Genomic DNA, 13,978 nt, shown 5'->3' on the forward strand with positions numbered 1-13,978 from the left:
TCTTCCTCTTCGCTGTTTGTCCTCGCTTCCTCGTCCACCTTCCCTATACCGCTTCTATGTCTTTACCCCCAAAATCTCTTACTTAATCTCCTTAACCTGCCACATTCTCTCTCTTCTCCCCCCAAGTTTCCCGCTTTCCGCTGCTTGAAATGGCGGAAGGTCGCCGGCTTTTAAGGTCTTCCACCCATAGCAATTGCATCCCGGAAAAACTGCTTCTTGGAGATCTGAATGCTGACCCCTTGCTGATTGATGAGCAACGAGCCAGGATACAGCTCCGGCAGCGCTGGGAGCTCGCATATGTTCTTAACTTCCTTCGCGTGAGCTTCGTTTGTCATTTATTTTTCTTCGTTCTTAGTTGCTGGTGACTTGTCCCGATTTTGGATGCCCTAGGCTTCGGTGAGTTTCTCGCTTAATTTGCGGTTCTTTTTGCGCTGCAGGTTTTTCGGCCGGTTATTCCGAGGAATCTGATGATTCCCGCTGAAGACATTGAGACGGCTCTTATTGCAGCTAACAAGAACTTGGGACGGATTCACATTGCGCTTTTGAAGGTCGGGCCTTTTGTTTTTTCTTGTACCTGGAAAGTTTTCTTTGGTGATTATTTAGTTTCCCATTTTTATTATGGCCGTGAGAAGAATTTGCTTCTCATTGGGCGATGTGATGAAATTTAGCATCTTGTTATTATGTTGTTCATTTTTTTGTAGTTTGTGCTCGTTTGATTGTGTATCGTTTGTGATATTTTACTTAACCAATTGAACAAGCTTAAGCACAAATTGAGAAGCTTCATATCTAAACAGATAGGCTTGAATTTTCTATTGCTTATTTATTTATGTCGTGAACATGGTCATTCTTATAAAACAAGCAACTTGATAGTCGAGTTTATACATTTAATGTTTTTTTTATCAGCTTACAAAATATATCATTTTATATCATTTTTTCAAATTTATGGGCCTATGTATTTTTAGTAGAGTATATTAGTAAAAATATAAGAATGATAGGCAGTCATAATGATCAAATCATTATATAAATCATCATTAGTCTTATCCTAACTATTTAGGGTCAATTTTATTTATATTCATTCTCTATTTGCTCTTGTTGTGCTGCATATGGTGTTAAATATAGAAAAAATATGTCATCACATTGAAAAAAACAAATCATTATAAAGATCTTTTTATTTGTTATTTTTATTTATGTGTAAAAAAATGAATAAAGCCAAATTCACATGTACAATAATAATTATATTTGTGTTTCTTGATGTGGTTATAAGTTTTAACTTATTGGTATTCACATATATTTAGTTAGTTTTATTTGAGGCTTGATTAAGATTCAAACTTGATAATAGATTTGATGAACAAGCTTGAGCATGACCTTAAACTTGTGTTCAAACTCAGCTTGATTCAATAAGAAAATAATTAACTAGCTTGAACATGGTGGTGCTCAACTTGACTCATTTATAGCCCTAGATATTTGTTTGCTTTGTATGAAGTTGATGATTTAAAGGAAAATATTTAGTAAATGAAGGTAAGGGGAGATATGAATTATTCATTTGACCGATGATATGTATTCTTCATGGAAGTTGAAAGCAAATTGGCTGTTTCAGTTCTTAAAATATGAATGCAATAGCTTTAAGTTTGCTTCGCTGTGTTGGTTCACTACAATTGTTTTTCTTTTCTTTTGTAAATATCCGAATATAATCTGATTTGAGTAAAAAAGCCTCCCAGAATATAAGCATTGCATCTTTTCATTACATTTCTGGATTTGGTGTGGATTATTTTTATTGAAATTGCACTCCAGTATCTTCTTTTACAGCTAAATTTTATTATTTTATACGGGAAATCCACCTAAACGTGTCATTTCTCTTGGAAATTCACCAGAACTTCTGATTTTTCAAGAAAACTATTTCATTTTAACTTCACGTGGGGACTAATGAGTGTATAAGCATTCAACCAAACAGCTTGGTATTCTTTTGTGCTAGCCAAAGAGTTCCTTAAAAAAATATTATGCGTTTACTTGCAAACTAAGATCTGGGTAGTTAAATGCACTACTTTGTGTGAGTGTTTTTCAAATGGCTAGTTTGGAAAATTAGAAATAGAACTAAACTCTTATGTGTTTTTCAGTCTTAAATTAAATTGCTAGTTCTTGTCTTAGTGCGTTTTTTTCCTACACAATCAATGGAAACTGTCCTCCATGATTGACAATTTGGAAGACGCCGTATTTATAGAGCAATCACGGAACCTAAGCTAAATAATTGGTGGTTGAAATTTTGAGCACTTCTATCCTGCATTTGAGTGCTAGATGGAGAACGAGTTGCATTGTTCTTGCTATTTTTTTCCATTTTTATCATGACGACCAATAAAAAGCAATGCTCACTAATTTATAGAAAATTACCTAGGTATATTATGCTCTGTAACAATGATAAACAGGTCACAAATTGTGGGTTTTTTTAAATTTGCTATTCATTCTTTTCTGTATATAGCCTTTGGATGAGTATTGGGATGCATTTAACTTGACCGTATCTATGTGGTGATGCATTTCTAAACATTACTTGTTTCTTGAGTTATATTTGGTTGATGCATTTGAAAATATATAATACAACAACAACATCAAGCCTTTATCCCACTACGTGGGTCGGCTACATGAATCTTTTTTCTCCATTGTGTCCTATTAAGAGTTAAATTCTCATTTAGATCTAATAAAGAATTGTTATTTCTAATATTTTCTAACCAAATATATTTAGGTCTACCTCTACCTTTTTTTACATGAGTCAAATCTAATACATCTACTCTCCTAACTGGGTCATCGGAAGGCCGTCGTTTTATGTGACCAAACCATCTAAGGTGACTCTCTCTAATCTTATCTGCCACTGGCGCTTCTCCAACTTTTTCACGTATATGCTCGTTTCGTATCCTGTCTCTAAGAGTAAAGCCACTCATCCACCTGAGCATCCTCATCTTTGCAACACTTAACTTAATAATTATGCTTCTCTTTTAATGGCCAACATTCTGCGCCATAAAACGTTGCAGGTCTAGCCACCATCTTATAGAATTTTCCCTTAAGTTTGAGTGATACTTTTCTATCACACAACAAGCCTGATGCATTCCTCCATATCAACCATCCAACTTGAATTCTTCTAATAATATCCCCATCTATTTCACCATCACTTTTAACAATAGACCCAAGAAATCTAAAACGTGTACTCTTATTAATGACTTGATCGTTCAAAGTCACAAACCCCCACTAGATCTATTACTACTAAAATTACACTATGTATTTGGTTTTAGATATACTCAAACGAAAACCTTTAGACTCTAAGGTTAACCTCCATAATTCAAGTTTACCTTCAACTCCCGCTTTAGTCTTATCAACAAGAAGAATATTGTCAGCAAAAATATACACTAGGGAACATTCTCTTGCAAATCTCTAGTAAGAACATGCATGACTAAAGCAAAAAGATATGGGATTAAGGCTGATCCTTTATGTAATCCAACTGAAATTGGAAAATACTTGGCCAAACCACCTTGTGTTTGAACACTAGTAACAGCTCTGGCAACATATCCTGAATGACTTGAATATACGCATTATTAACTCCATTCATTTTTAGAACTCTCCATAGCACTTCTCTTGGAACTTTATCATATGCTTTCTCTAAATCAATAAATATCATATGAAGATCCTCCATATTCTCTCTATACTTCTCCATCAAACCTCTCAATAAATGTATGGCTTCCATAGTAGACTTACCCGGTATGAATCCAAATTGATTTTGAGAAACATTAGTATCACGTCGTAACATATGCTCCATACTCTCTCCCATAATTTTAAAGTTTGACACATCATCTGAATTCCTCTATAATTCGCACAATCTTATGCATCACCTTTATTTTTAAAAATATGAATCAACACATTTATTCTCCACACATCTAGCATCTTTTTAGTCTTCAAAATAATATTAAAATTTAAAAATATATAATAAGCAACATAAAAGTTAAAGCTTTTGATTGTTTATATAATTGGCTAACTAATAATAAAAGAGTGGAGGAGATGCATAAAATAGTTAAGCAAGAGAAAAGAGATTTATAACTTTTATCAAGTTGGATGCATTAAAAACAAATATAATTATTGTCTTAGTTAAAAATGAACACATTAATTGAATATGAAAGTACTATCTTGAAAGATATTTTTTTTGGAATTAATTCTTTAAGAGTATAATGATAAGAATATGAGGTATGCTATAAATAAATCTAAAATTAGCTCTAAAAAGATGCATAAGGTAAAGTATTATGTCCAAATAAGATATAATTTGTTATTTTGAGAATTATGACTATATGAATATTTTGTTCAGCAAGTATTCTTATTAGAGTTTGAAGATTAAGAGAATGCCAAATGATTGTAAGTAAACATTTTAATATTTATGAATAAGGAATGTCTTCTGGCATGTTTGAATTTCTGTGAATCAAATTTATGCCCCATATAGTGAAGTTATGACAGAGAGAGAATAATGGAATATTAACTTAGAGGAATTATCTCAATATTGCAGGATAAATTTAATTCTACACTTGTAATATCCTTTATGAAGACAATTTGTATGTGTGTGTATCTAGGAAGGTGAGCGTCGAAAGCGGGTTATCTTGATGGAATCCTGAGCCCTAACTGTGAGTTGTTATGTCTTTCGCTTTAATCTTGGGTGTTGATGCTCATTAAGGAAAAAATATGTTAAATATATATGTCAAAATGACTAAAATTATGTATGATGAAGCATTAGCTATTAGAAGCAATTGTGGAGCAATGAAATAATTTTAGTAACATTATGATTACATCAATGGTCAATGTTTAGACTTTATCTTTTTGTACCGGCTATGTTCATGCTTAGAAAGGACATTCAAAGTGTTGGGCTATGATGTATGATGTATGCTTGCTTTTCATACTTGACATAGTTCGAAATGACAAGTCAACTATTCAAATCAATGAAAAGTTTGAATAATAAAGAAAATATCTTAGGATTTGTAAAATAAAGAGTAAGTCTGTAATATTGTATATTTTTTGGGTTTATATAAATAATTAATGACCAATATTACTAAACGATATAGTTGTACCTGAATGGTTTAGGTTTAAGTTTAAATAACTTAGATCTACTGTAAACAAGAAAGATGATATGGGTGAGGTTATAACTTTGAGAGTTAAGATTGTATTGTTAAAATGTGCAATATGAAATATACTTTAGTCTTAAAGGTAAATTGTATAAGATTATATTTAGATGATTATTTTGTTAGATTTGAAGGTTGGGTGATAAAGATGTCACTCATAGCTAAGTTGAGCTTGACTGAGAGGGAATTTTAAGATTGATGTCTGTATGAAAAAAATTAAGATTGATAGATTGAAAAATGATTAAACCAAAGGGATTATGAGAATATCATCTACTGTAGATAAGGTAATGGAAAATACTTAAGATAATTTTGGCATATATAATAAATGGTTGAAAATAAACTAATAAAGTGAGTAGATAAAGTTAATGTTGGAGAATTAAACAGTAAAAAAAAAGATAAAACAAAGGTTGCATGGATAAAAATTGGGTGAGAAGATTCGTGCTAAGTAGGCTTAACACCTTAAGTAATACTCAATAGGATCAAAAGAAGAATGAGGATTCATAAAGCTGTAAAAAATGTTTGGTTAAATATAAAAATGATGATAATGACTTGTAAAGATTAATTTGTAGGAGACTATTCATCACCAAGGTGCCTCTAAATTTAGTAATTATGTCTATTCATTATACATCTCACAATTTTATGGCTTGAATATGCTAGATAGTTCTCTATTTTCTAGCTCCTTTTTATATGCAATTTGTTCATGTTATCACACATGATATGGAAATAAGATTTATAGTCGGTCTAATGTGTACTAAACTGAGGGTGCACTGTTGGCAGGGAATTCCTCCAATAAATAAAAGTTTGAAAGATCCTGATGCATGGATCACATCTGTTTGCAGGAAGCTTGCAAAATGGTGGTCATTGGTTGGTTGAAGTTCTTGACTCAATAGATTGATTAACCTTTTGATTGTGCTTAACGATAAAGTTTAATTTAACTTATACAAATGGCTTGACCAGGTTGCTGAAGGAGAGAATCCACTAAGAGCTGATCATGGGTATTTATAGATCCGATCTACGCCTTTCGTGGTTTTTACATTTTAGTTATGTAACATTTCCTTAATTTGTGCAGGAGGGAGATACCATTATACAAGAAACTTGATCCAACTACTCGTTTGTTGATCTTAAAAGCACTTTGTGATATTCGTGCAGAGGTTATTCTTCTGACTGTGATATTTATAATTAATATCTATGGCATCACTACCATTACCATTCCTTTTTGAGCGAGTCAAAATTCCAATAAGTTTGGTTAACTTTCCTTCTCTTTTCCTTGTTCTTAATATCTTATGGAAGTTGGCTATTTCCTTGCAGCAAGATGATATATTGCAATTTATAGCAGAAGAGCTGAAAAAGGGAACCATAGTTGGTTCTTTTCGAAAGGAAAAGATGGAGGTTGGTGATAGTGGAGTTACTTACTGGTATTATAGCTTTGATTTTATGCATTATGCTTTTTGCTCTGTCATATTGTTCAACACTTTCTCATAGATAAGCAAATTATTCTATATGTATGTTATATATATTCTAAGGAGTTATATATGCAATATAATGCTTTTCGTTACATGATTATGATTGTTTGACAAATTTTACGCTGGTTGTTGATTGCCTATTCAAATGTGATGTAGGACACACTAACATACTTGTCCAAATTACATTGCTGTTATATATTTGGCTTCATTCTTCTCAGTGGACATAATTTATTTTTATTTTTCTTTTATGTTTCATCTGCATGGAATGTGAAGAATTTTGTGTTATTTAGCTTTGTATAGAAATCAAGGGGGGATTTTGGACATAGGATGGACTTCCTTATATTCCACTATTTAAATAGGACCCTCGTTGATGAAGGAATTCATTGAATACTTAATATAAGATCTTCATAGAAAGATCATCTTCTCCTCCCTCCCTTCTTGGCTGACCCCTTCAAGCCCCTTTGATCTTTTTTGTTTCTCCTTGCTTGGTAAATCCTCTACAACTCTAGGGTTCTCAACCATCTTCTTTTCTCTATTCCCTCTTCTTTTTTCTCAAGTAAGAGTAAGTCTTTTTCTATCCTCAATAAATCATAAACAAATCAAAAGAATTGTTTGTTGCAACCCGCCCAAGTGCTGTCGAAGCAAACTTCAACCCATAGACTTTACATGATGTGTTCTTGGTTAAACTGTTATTTTACTAACCTTTCCTACCATCATACTAGGCTTCTCGACCCCATACTCTAATCCTTCACCTTCATCCTACCACCTTCCATCTCATGGTCATCACCATCACCCTTTTTTCTTCATGGATTTAATTCTCACCTAAGGCTGAAACCCACCAACAATCCCCTGACCGCACCTCCTTTCTGCCATCTTATTTAAATATTTCCCATAGGGCCTTTCATCACAAAACCATATCTTAACTACCTACTTCCCAAATTAAAATCAACCAAATACAACTGTATATCCTATAAATCCCCCCCCTAATAAAATATATTCTTTTCTCTACTATCATCCTCACATATCCTTCCCAAATCACCTTGATTCTCCCACACAAAAATTTCATCGAGACTTGGTTGAATTTTCCTATTGGAGTCTTGGGGGTAACTTGCAAGCCAAAACAATGACAGTTATATGCTCTTTCAACCCTGCATTCATTGCTGGATCAACTGTTGACATCGAAATTTTGAAAGAAGACATCATCTGACAAACTTTGAATGGGTATTGACATGTGCATAGGAGTGGCCATCATATGTGGACTATTTAAAGCTATATATTGGTTCGATAATGCTCTACTTTGGGTTTGTGATTTCTATTGTTGAATAGCACCATTAATTTTATCTTCATGAGGCTTTCATAAAATTTTTGCAAGTTTTAATCACCCTCCTTACTGTTGTCTTTCATTCCACCATTTTCTGGGATTCTTGCGTGCACCTAACAAATTTTTTTTATGGCCTTTTATCTCTTTTTATAGTTATAAATCAATAAAGACATTACATTTCTCTAAAATTTGAAATAGATTTGTTATTAAAAAAAAAGTAAATCATATGACCAGAAACTTATTATTACACAAAGAATATAAAAAATATAGATTTACCTTTGTTTTTTGCAATTTCCTTGCCTACAAAACTAAAAATACAAAAATGCCCAATTGCCCATATTTCTTGATGGTTTGCCTACTACTTGATTTGCACAGAATTTTTTTTTTTGAATTTTAGATATTTTTCCAAAAATGTTTGGTAGTAGCATGTTGTTTGCATGAAATTGCCACTTGTATCAGCATATCTACTACTCAATTTTGCTAATTTAATCAGCATGCAAGTTTCATTTCATTCACAAATTTATCGGTTATCTAGTAATTGCTAGACTACCACTGATTGAAATGTTTGATGAACATTTCAGTGAGTCATAGGCACTCCACTTGGTTGTCAGGATCTTCCTATCATACCTTATGTCATACCTCTTCACTGCTAAAAACTTTATAGTCAGGTCCGCAGTTTGATGATGAACTTATTGATATAAAGATCAATATTTTTATGAAGAGACATAAATTACAAGAAATAAAGATCTACTATTGATTATGACATGATGTGACGAAGAAATGAAAAGATAAATATTTTTAACTCATATTTATGTAATTTTTTTTTAATTTTGACCTTTCATGTAATTTTATCTCTTTGTATTCTTATGGCTTTAATTTCTTCATTATTTAAAGCTTATATATAGATATAGCTATGAAAATTTAGTATTCATCACACTAAATTTTTAAATACAATTAAAATTACTCTTTTTTTCCCTCCAATGTTGGTGGCAAGTTTGCATCTCTTTGGCGAGGTTGAGAATGATAAGTATACTTTGCTGACCTTTGCTATTTCTTTTGTTTTTTATTGTGATCTTTTTGCAAAACTCTCCTAAGTTGTAGCATTACTTTATCAGCAGTAATAATGATTAAGGCAAACATGTAGGCTTTAGCAATTACTTTTACAAAAGTTAACAAAGAAATGATTCCTGTCTTTTATTATCATATTCCATAGATCAAAATATCTCTTCATCATATATTTTATCTTTTCCCATGTTGTTGTTTAGGAAATGTTATAGTTTAGGAATTGGTTCCTTAGAGTCACTAGTACGCTTTGTATCCTTTAATATGTTGATTCGATTAGCCTGCAAAATATCAAATCAAGCTAAAATCAAACGTGAGCCTAATTTTTAGGATCCAAATTAAAAACAGGCTGAGCCAGAGCTATTTTTCTGCCAGGATCACGCACTTTAATAATACTATCATTATTTAGGATTTGTGCATGCCATCTACCTTTCATGTTACTAGTGATGCACATTTAAAAGTTTTATATTAATTCTCAACAACTTGAATAGGCAATATCATCGCTTGTGTTGGGATGTTAATAACAAACTACATAACATCTTCAAATAAACATAAATTCAAAAAATGGGTTGGTTTGGACTCTATTTGAGATCAGCCGAGGATTAGCCAAAATTTAAGCTTGAGCCCAAAAATTGCGTTCATAAAAAGCTTTTGTGAGCTCAAGCCTTCCTATGGCTTGGCTCAATTGACAGCCTATTCATAGGGTTTCTTATTTAAGTAACTTTAACTCATTAAAGTAGGAATTTTTTTCCTATTGTTATATTATTGTTCCAATTCTGAAATGATAATCTTCTCTGCTTTTTGCATTTACCTATATAAGGTATGAAGGAGACCGAGTAATTGGTTATAGGCTGTACAGAGAAATAGGTAAAACCTGCTCTAAACAGAAAGCAAAAGGAACGGATTGGGTGGAACCGCCAACATTTGATTCTCACTGGGAAACAATAGCTATTAATCTTGAAGAATTTCAAGGAATAATGGTAAGATTTCTTCACCCATGATTTATATTTGGATTAATATCGCATGAACTCACTTTTCTACTCTGGAAAACATCAGGACAGACTTTCATCAAGCAAGGTACCTGGAGAATCCTTAGTAGGGGAGACTATAAAGGCCAAGATTCTTCCTGTTCTTAAGAAAATTGAAAAGGTTAAGTTTGTAGTTTTTTATGGCTAAGAGTAGTTGTTAGAGTTGCTCCCACTTCAAATATCACTGACGATTATATTTATTTATTTATTTTAGCGATGGAGGGTGTTTTTGAGCTGCTTGATACTTTTTTTTTTAATTTCATTTATTTCTTTTCAAACTTTTTTCCCTTACTAACTTCACCTTTATATGGATTATAGAAGAAAGCCCAGCAAGAGAGGCTAGCTCTACAATTGGAAGGTTTTCTGAATTGTAGAGTTGGGACCACTCGCTCCTGCCGCACTCGTAGGCCCGCAAGATACACATTTGGTATGGCATATGTATCTCACTTATGATCTCATTATATTTCTAGCAGCATTTTGACAATCTTCCAAATTGCCCATAATCAGTTGAGCTGACCTGCTCAAATCAGTAAGGAGAATCACATGCTTATAACACTTCATCCTCACTTTTAAACTTCTGAAGAAATGTTGAATGATTATTGTGCTTTAAATATGCTTTTAACGGTTGAAATGAACCTATTCCATGGCGGGCAATTAGATTGATCGAGTTACTTTTTCTTGTCTTTAACAATTTAGTCTTCGTTTGGGACGGCTTTTTTACTGCTTCTTAAAGCAGCTTTCTAGTACAAACATTTTAATTTTTGTACTAAAAAGCTGCTTTAAGAAGCATTAAGAAAGCTGTTCCAAATAAAGCCGTAGAGTTTGATCACAATTGGAGATCACTTTACGTTTTTTCTTCATTCTTAATTTAATTATCCTTGGTATGCAATGAATACTTATATTTTAGATGTAAAATTGCTTTTATTCTTTATTGTCAATTTAGTATTGAAAATATTAATTTGGTATATTTCATTAATTTCCATGCATACCAATGTTGCAAGTGAGCGGTCTCTTTGTTGATTTTCCTTTACTCATTATGTTACAAATTTCCCAAGAATAAGCAAAAGCCTTTCTAAGGTTTTCTTTTAGTCACTGATAAATTTTGATTTGTTTACAGATGAGTATGATCGCTCTATTGATGAGGCCATAATGATATCAACGTAAGCTTAGTCAGATGCTCCTTTACCTTTTAATCCTTCTGCTTTATATCCTTATTTGAATCAATCTGTTTAAAGCTATAATTATTTTAATCAATCTGTTTAAAGCTATAATTATTTTAATCAATCTGTTTCTTTGTAAGCTCATCCACTTGGAACTCTCTTAACTATAGGCAGCTCTTTGTGATTCAGGGAAGCAAATAATGTGAAACCAAGAAAGGCAAATGGAGAAGAAGACAAGAATGGCTTGAGTAAGGAGTATCCTTCCTCAAATGGAAGAAACATGGATACCCTAAATGAAAACTCTGGCAATGATGAAGACCTCAAGAGTTCTGAGATTAGGAATGATTTGAAGAACTGGGATAACCTCAGCAATTGTGACAGTGAAGATGATGATTATGATGGATTCGGTGATCGCACGGGAACCGATGATGAAGATGATAATAAGGTTTACTCTGATTCGGATAAGGAAAATGTGATTCCACCTTCAAAACCAGCTCGCCGCCGCCAAAATTTTGATGCTTATCATGTGCTGACAAAGAAAAGGATGAGGCAAAGACCAACTAAGAATGCAGGTTACACTGAGGTCATCTCAGATTCTGAGGATGAGAAGCCAGCTAAAAATCTCAAACCAATTACAGTAGACTTGAGTTCTACTGAGGACTCTTCTTCTGCCAAATCAGAGGAGGAATCTGGGGAGGATCTTTCCTAGTTTAAACCATGTTGATGAAAATTTTTGATTCCTTTCTCATTGCGGTATATGAAAGCAAGAGAAATTTTTTGTTCCCAATCCCTGTTTTGTGGCATAGCAATATATGATTAGATCAGTGTAAAATCATCAAATTTTGTTTAAATTATTTGACCTGTTTTGTACTTGTAAACTTGAATGTTTTCTGCCATATGCCAAACAATTGGAAGGAATTTCTCATTTCTTTTAAGAGTTCTTCATTGCCTTGTAATGTAATTCTTCATTCATTTGGTTTTTTTTTTATTCTGTGCTGAAGTTCTTATGTTGGTTAAGTACTTCAAAGGAGAATATTGTACTTAGACATCTACGTTGTGGGGCATTAGTGGTAAGATTAGCAATATCAAATGGCTTAGATCCACATTTGATTTGCACGAATCTTGATGCAGGATGATGAGATTGCCAAAAGAATAATTGAAGACCATTTTGGTGTTTCAACGAGGAATAAGAGGAGAGAAGAGAGTTTTTGAGGTGATTCAACGACTAGATCAATTTTTTATCGATAGAATTGAGATAGGAAGTTTTATCTCATTCTATGAAGCTTAATTTCTTCTCATTGTTGACCTTCACATATATGGTAAATCCGTGCGAGCGAAATTGACGAGAGTAACTATTAGTGAGCACGAGTTTTGGCAAACACAGCGTTTTACTAAATTGCTCAAACGACCTCCGATGTTCAAATGGACCGCGATGATGCGATCAGAGCATCAATTACCTGAAAGGGGACCCCTCGCAGTCGAATTGAGTGAAGATGGTTGAAATCGATGGCCTACGAACGTCGCATTGCGCGACATTGCCCAAATTACGTTCGTTCGCAAAACGGACTTTGCCGTTGCGTTTGGAACATCTAGACTACCTAGAAATGACGATCATATTGTATGGGTCATTCGAGCGAGCGAAAATATAAATTTTGCACGAGTTTTGAGGCGACAACTCTTGCACCAACTCCCTTGCAACAAAAGTCCATTCCCAAAACGGACCTTTATGGGTCATTCGTTGGCAAAACAGACTTTTCTCTATCAACTACAGCCTCCACCTTCCTCTACTGACAACAAGACCTCTTCTATTACCTATTTTAAAGCTCACAACTCTTGCACCAACTCCCTTGCAACAGAAACCCATTCCCTCTCCACTAATCAGATCTCCAATATACAGCAGTTATTGCTTCTAACTCCACATTGCCAAGCTGCAGCCTATTCTTCCTCTACAATAAACCCATTAGCCCCAGCAGACAACCAGCCCAACTAGCCATAAACCTAGCTCATTCTTTAACACTCCTATAACCACTACCTCCAACCTTCTCCAACTCACAAATCCAGCCCAAATCTCACTTACAGAACCCAACAAAAACAACCCACTTGCAGCCCATTCCACCTCCAAATTTTAGCTCAACATCTCCCTATCCATATTATAACTGCAACCTTCCCACCTAACAACCCATAACTCCACATCCCTTTAACCTTCAAATGGTCAGTACTTGCCTATAAGCAATATTAATGGACTTTTGAATAATATATATACTGTTTATGGGCATGAATGAAGGATTTTTTTATGCACAAAGCAGTATGTTTACGAGTGAAGATAAAAAACATGCAAAAAACACTACAATTCACCTGTGAGTTGATCAGCAGAAGCAAGGAATTCGTAGTGCCAAGTTATCATATTAAATGAATTAATTTGCTTACAAGTGATATTGGGAGATTCGTAACAAACGATACTGCTCATTTATAGGCAAAAGCACACTCCCATGGGCTTAGCTGAAGGATATGGTAACTTGGAGTAGCAAAATAAACTAGATAATATTCTTCTTGCACATAACGATCAAATCTAATTCAGCACACGCCACTAGATCCGCAACACTCGTACAAGCGAATATAAGATGTTTTTCTTAAATTTCAAATGAAATATTGTGCACTTTCCAATGATAATCACTTACATAATTGATTATATTTAAACATTTCAAAATGTCCCTCATGTATTAAATTAAAATTCACTAAATCTAAATGTGACACAACGAGAAGCGTATCGACACCTCTGAGAACGTGCAACAATCTTGGAAAG

General features: G+C 33.5%; 1 protein-coding gene across 1 annotated transcript; it reads left to right on the top strand.

Moving 5' to 3' along the window:
- On the top strand, positions 1-12,085 carry LOC110113388 (DDT domain-containing protein DDR4). Its single transcript, XM_020845950.2, has 11 exons — positions 1-317; positions 438-548; positions 5,919-6,005; positions 6,099-6,136; positions 6,211-6,292; positions 6,450-6,556; positions 9,808-9,967; positions 10,044-10,136; positions 10,334-10,442; positions 11,133-11,175; positions 11,365-12,085. Exons 1-11 carry the CDS (start codon positions 150-152, stop codon positions 11,882-11,884), a joined length of 1,518 nt encoding a protein of 505 aa, XP_020701609.1. The 5' UTR covers positions 1-149; the 3' UTR covers positions 11,885-12,085.
- Positions 12,086-13,978: the final 1,893 nt, after the last annotated feature.

This window comes from Dendrobium catenatum, unplaced genomic scaffold (assembly GCF_001605985.2).
Source record: "Dendrobium catenatum unplaced genomic scaffold, ASM160598v2 fragScaff_scaffold_621, whole genome shotgun sequence".
Classification (NCBI taxonomy): Eukaryota; Viridiplantae; Streptophyta; class Magnoliopsida; order Asparagales; family Orchidaceae; genus Dendrobium; species Dendrobium catenatum.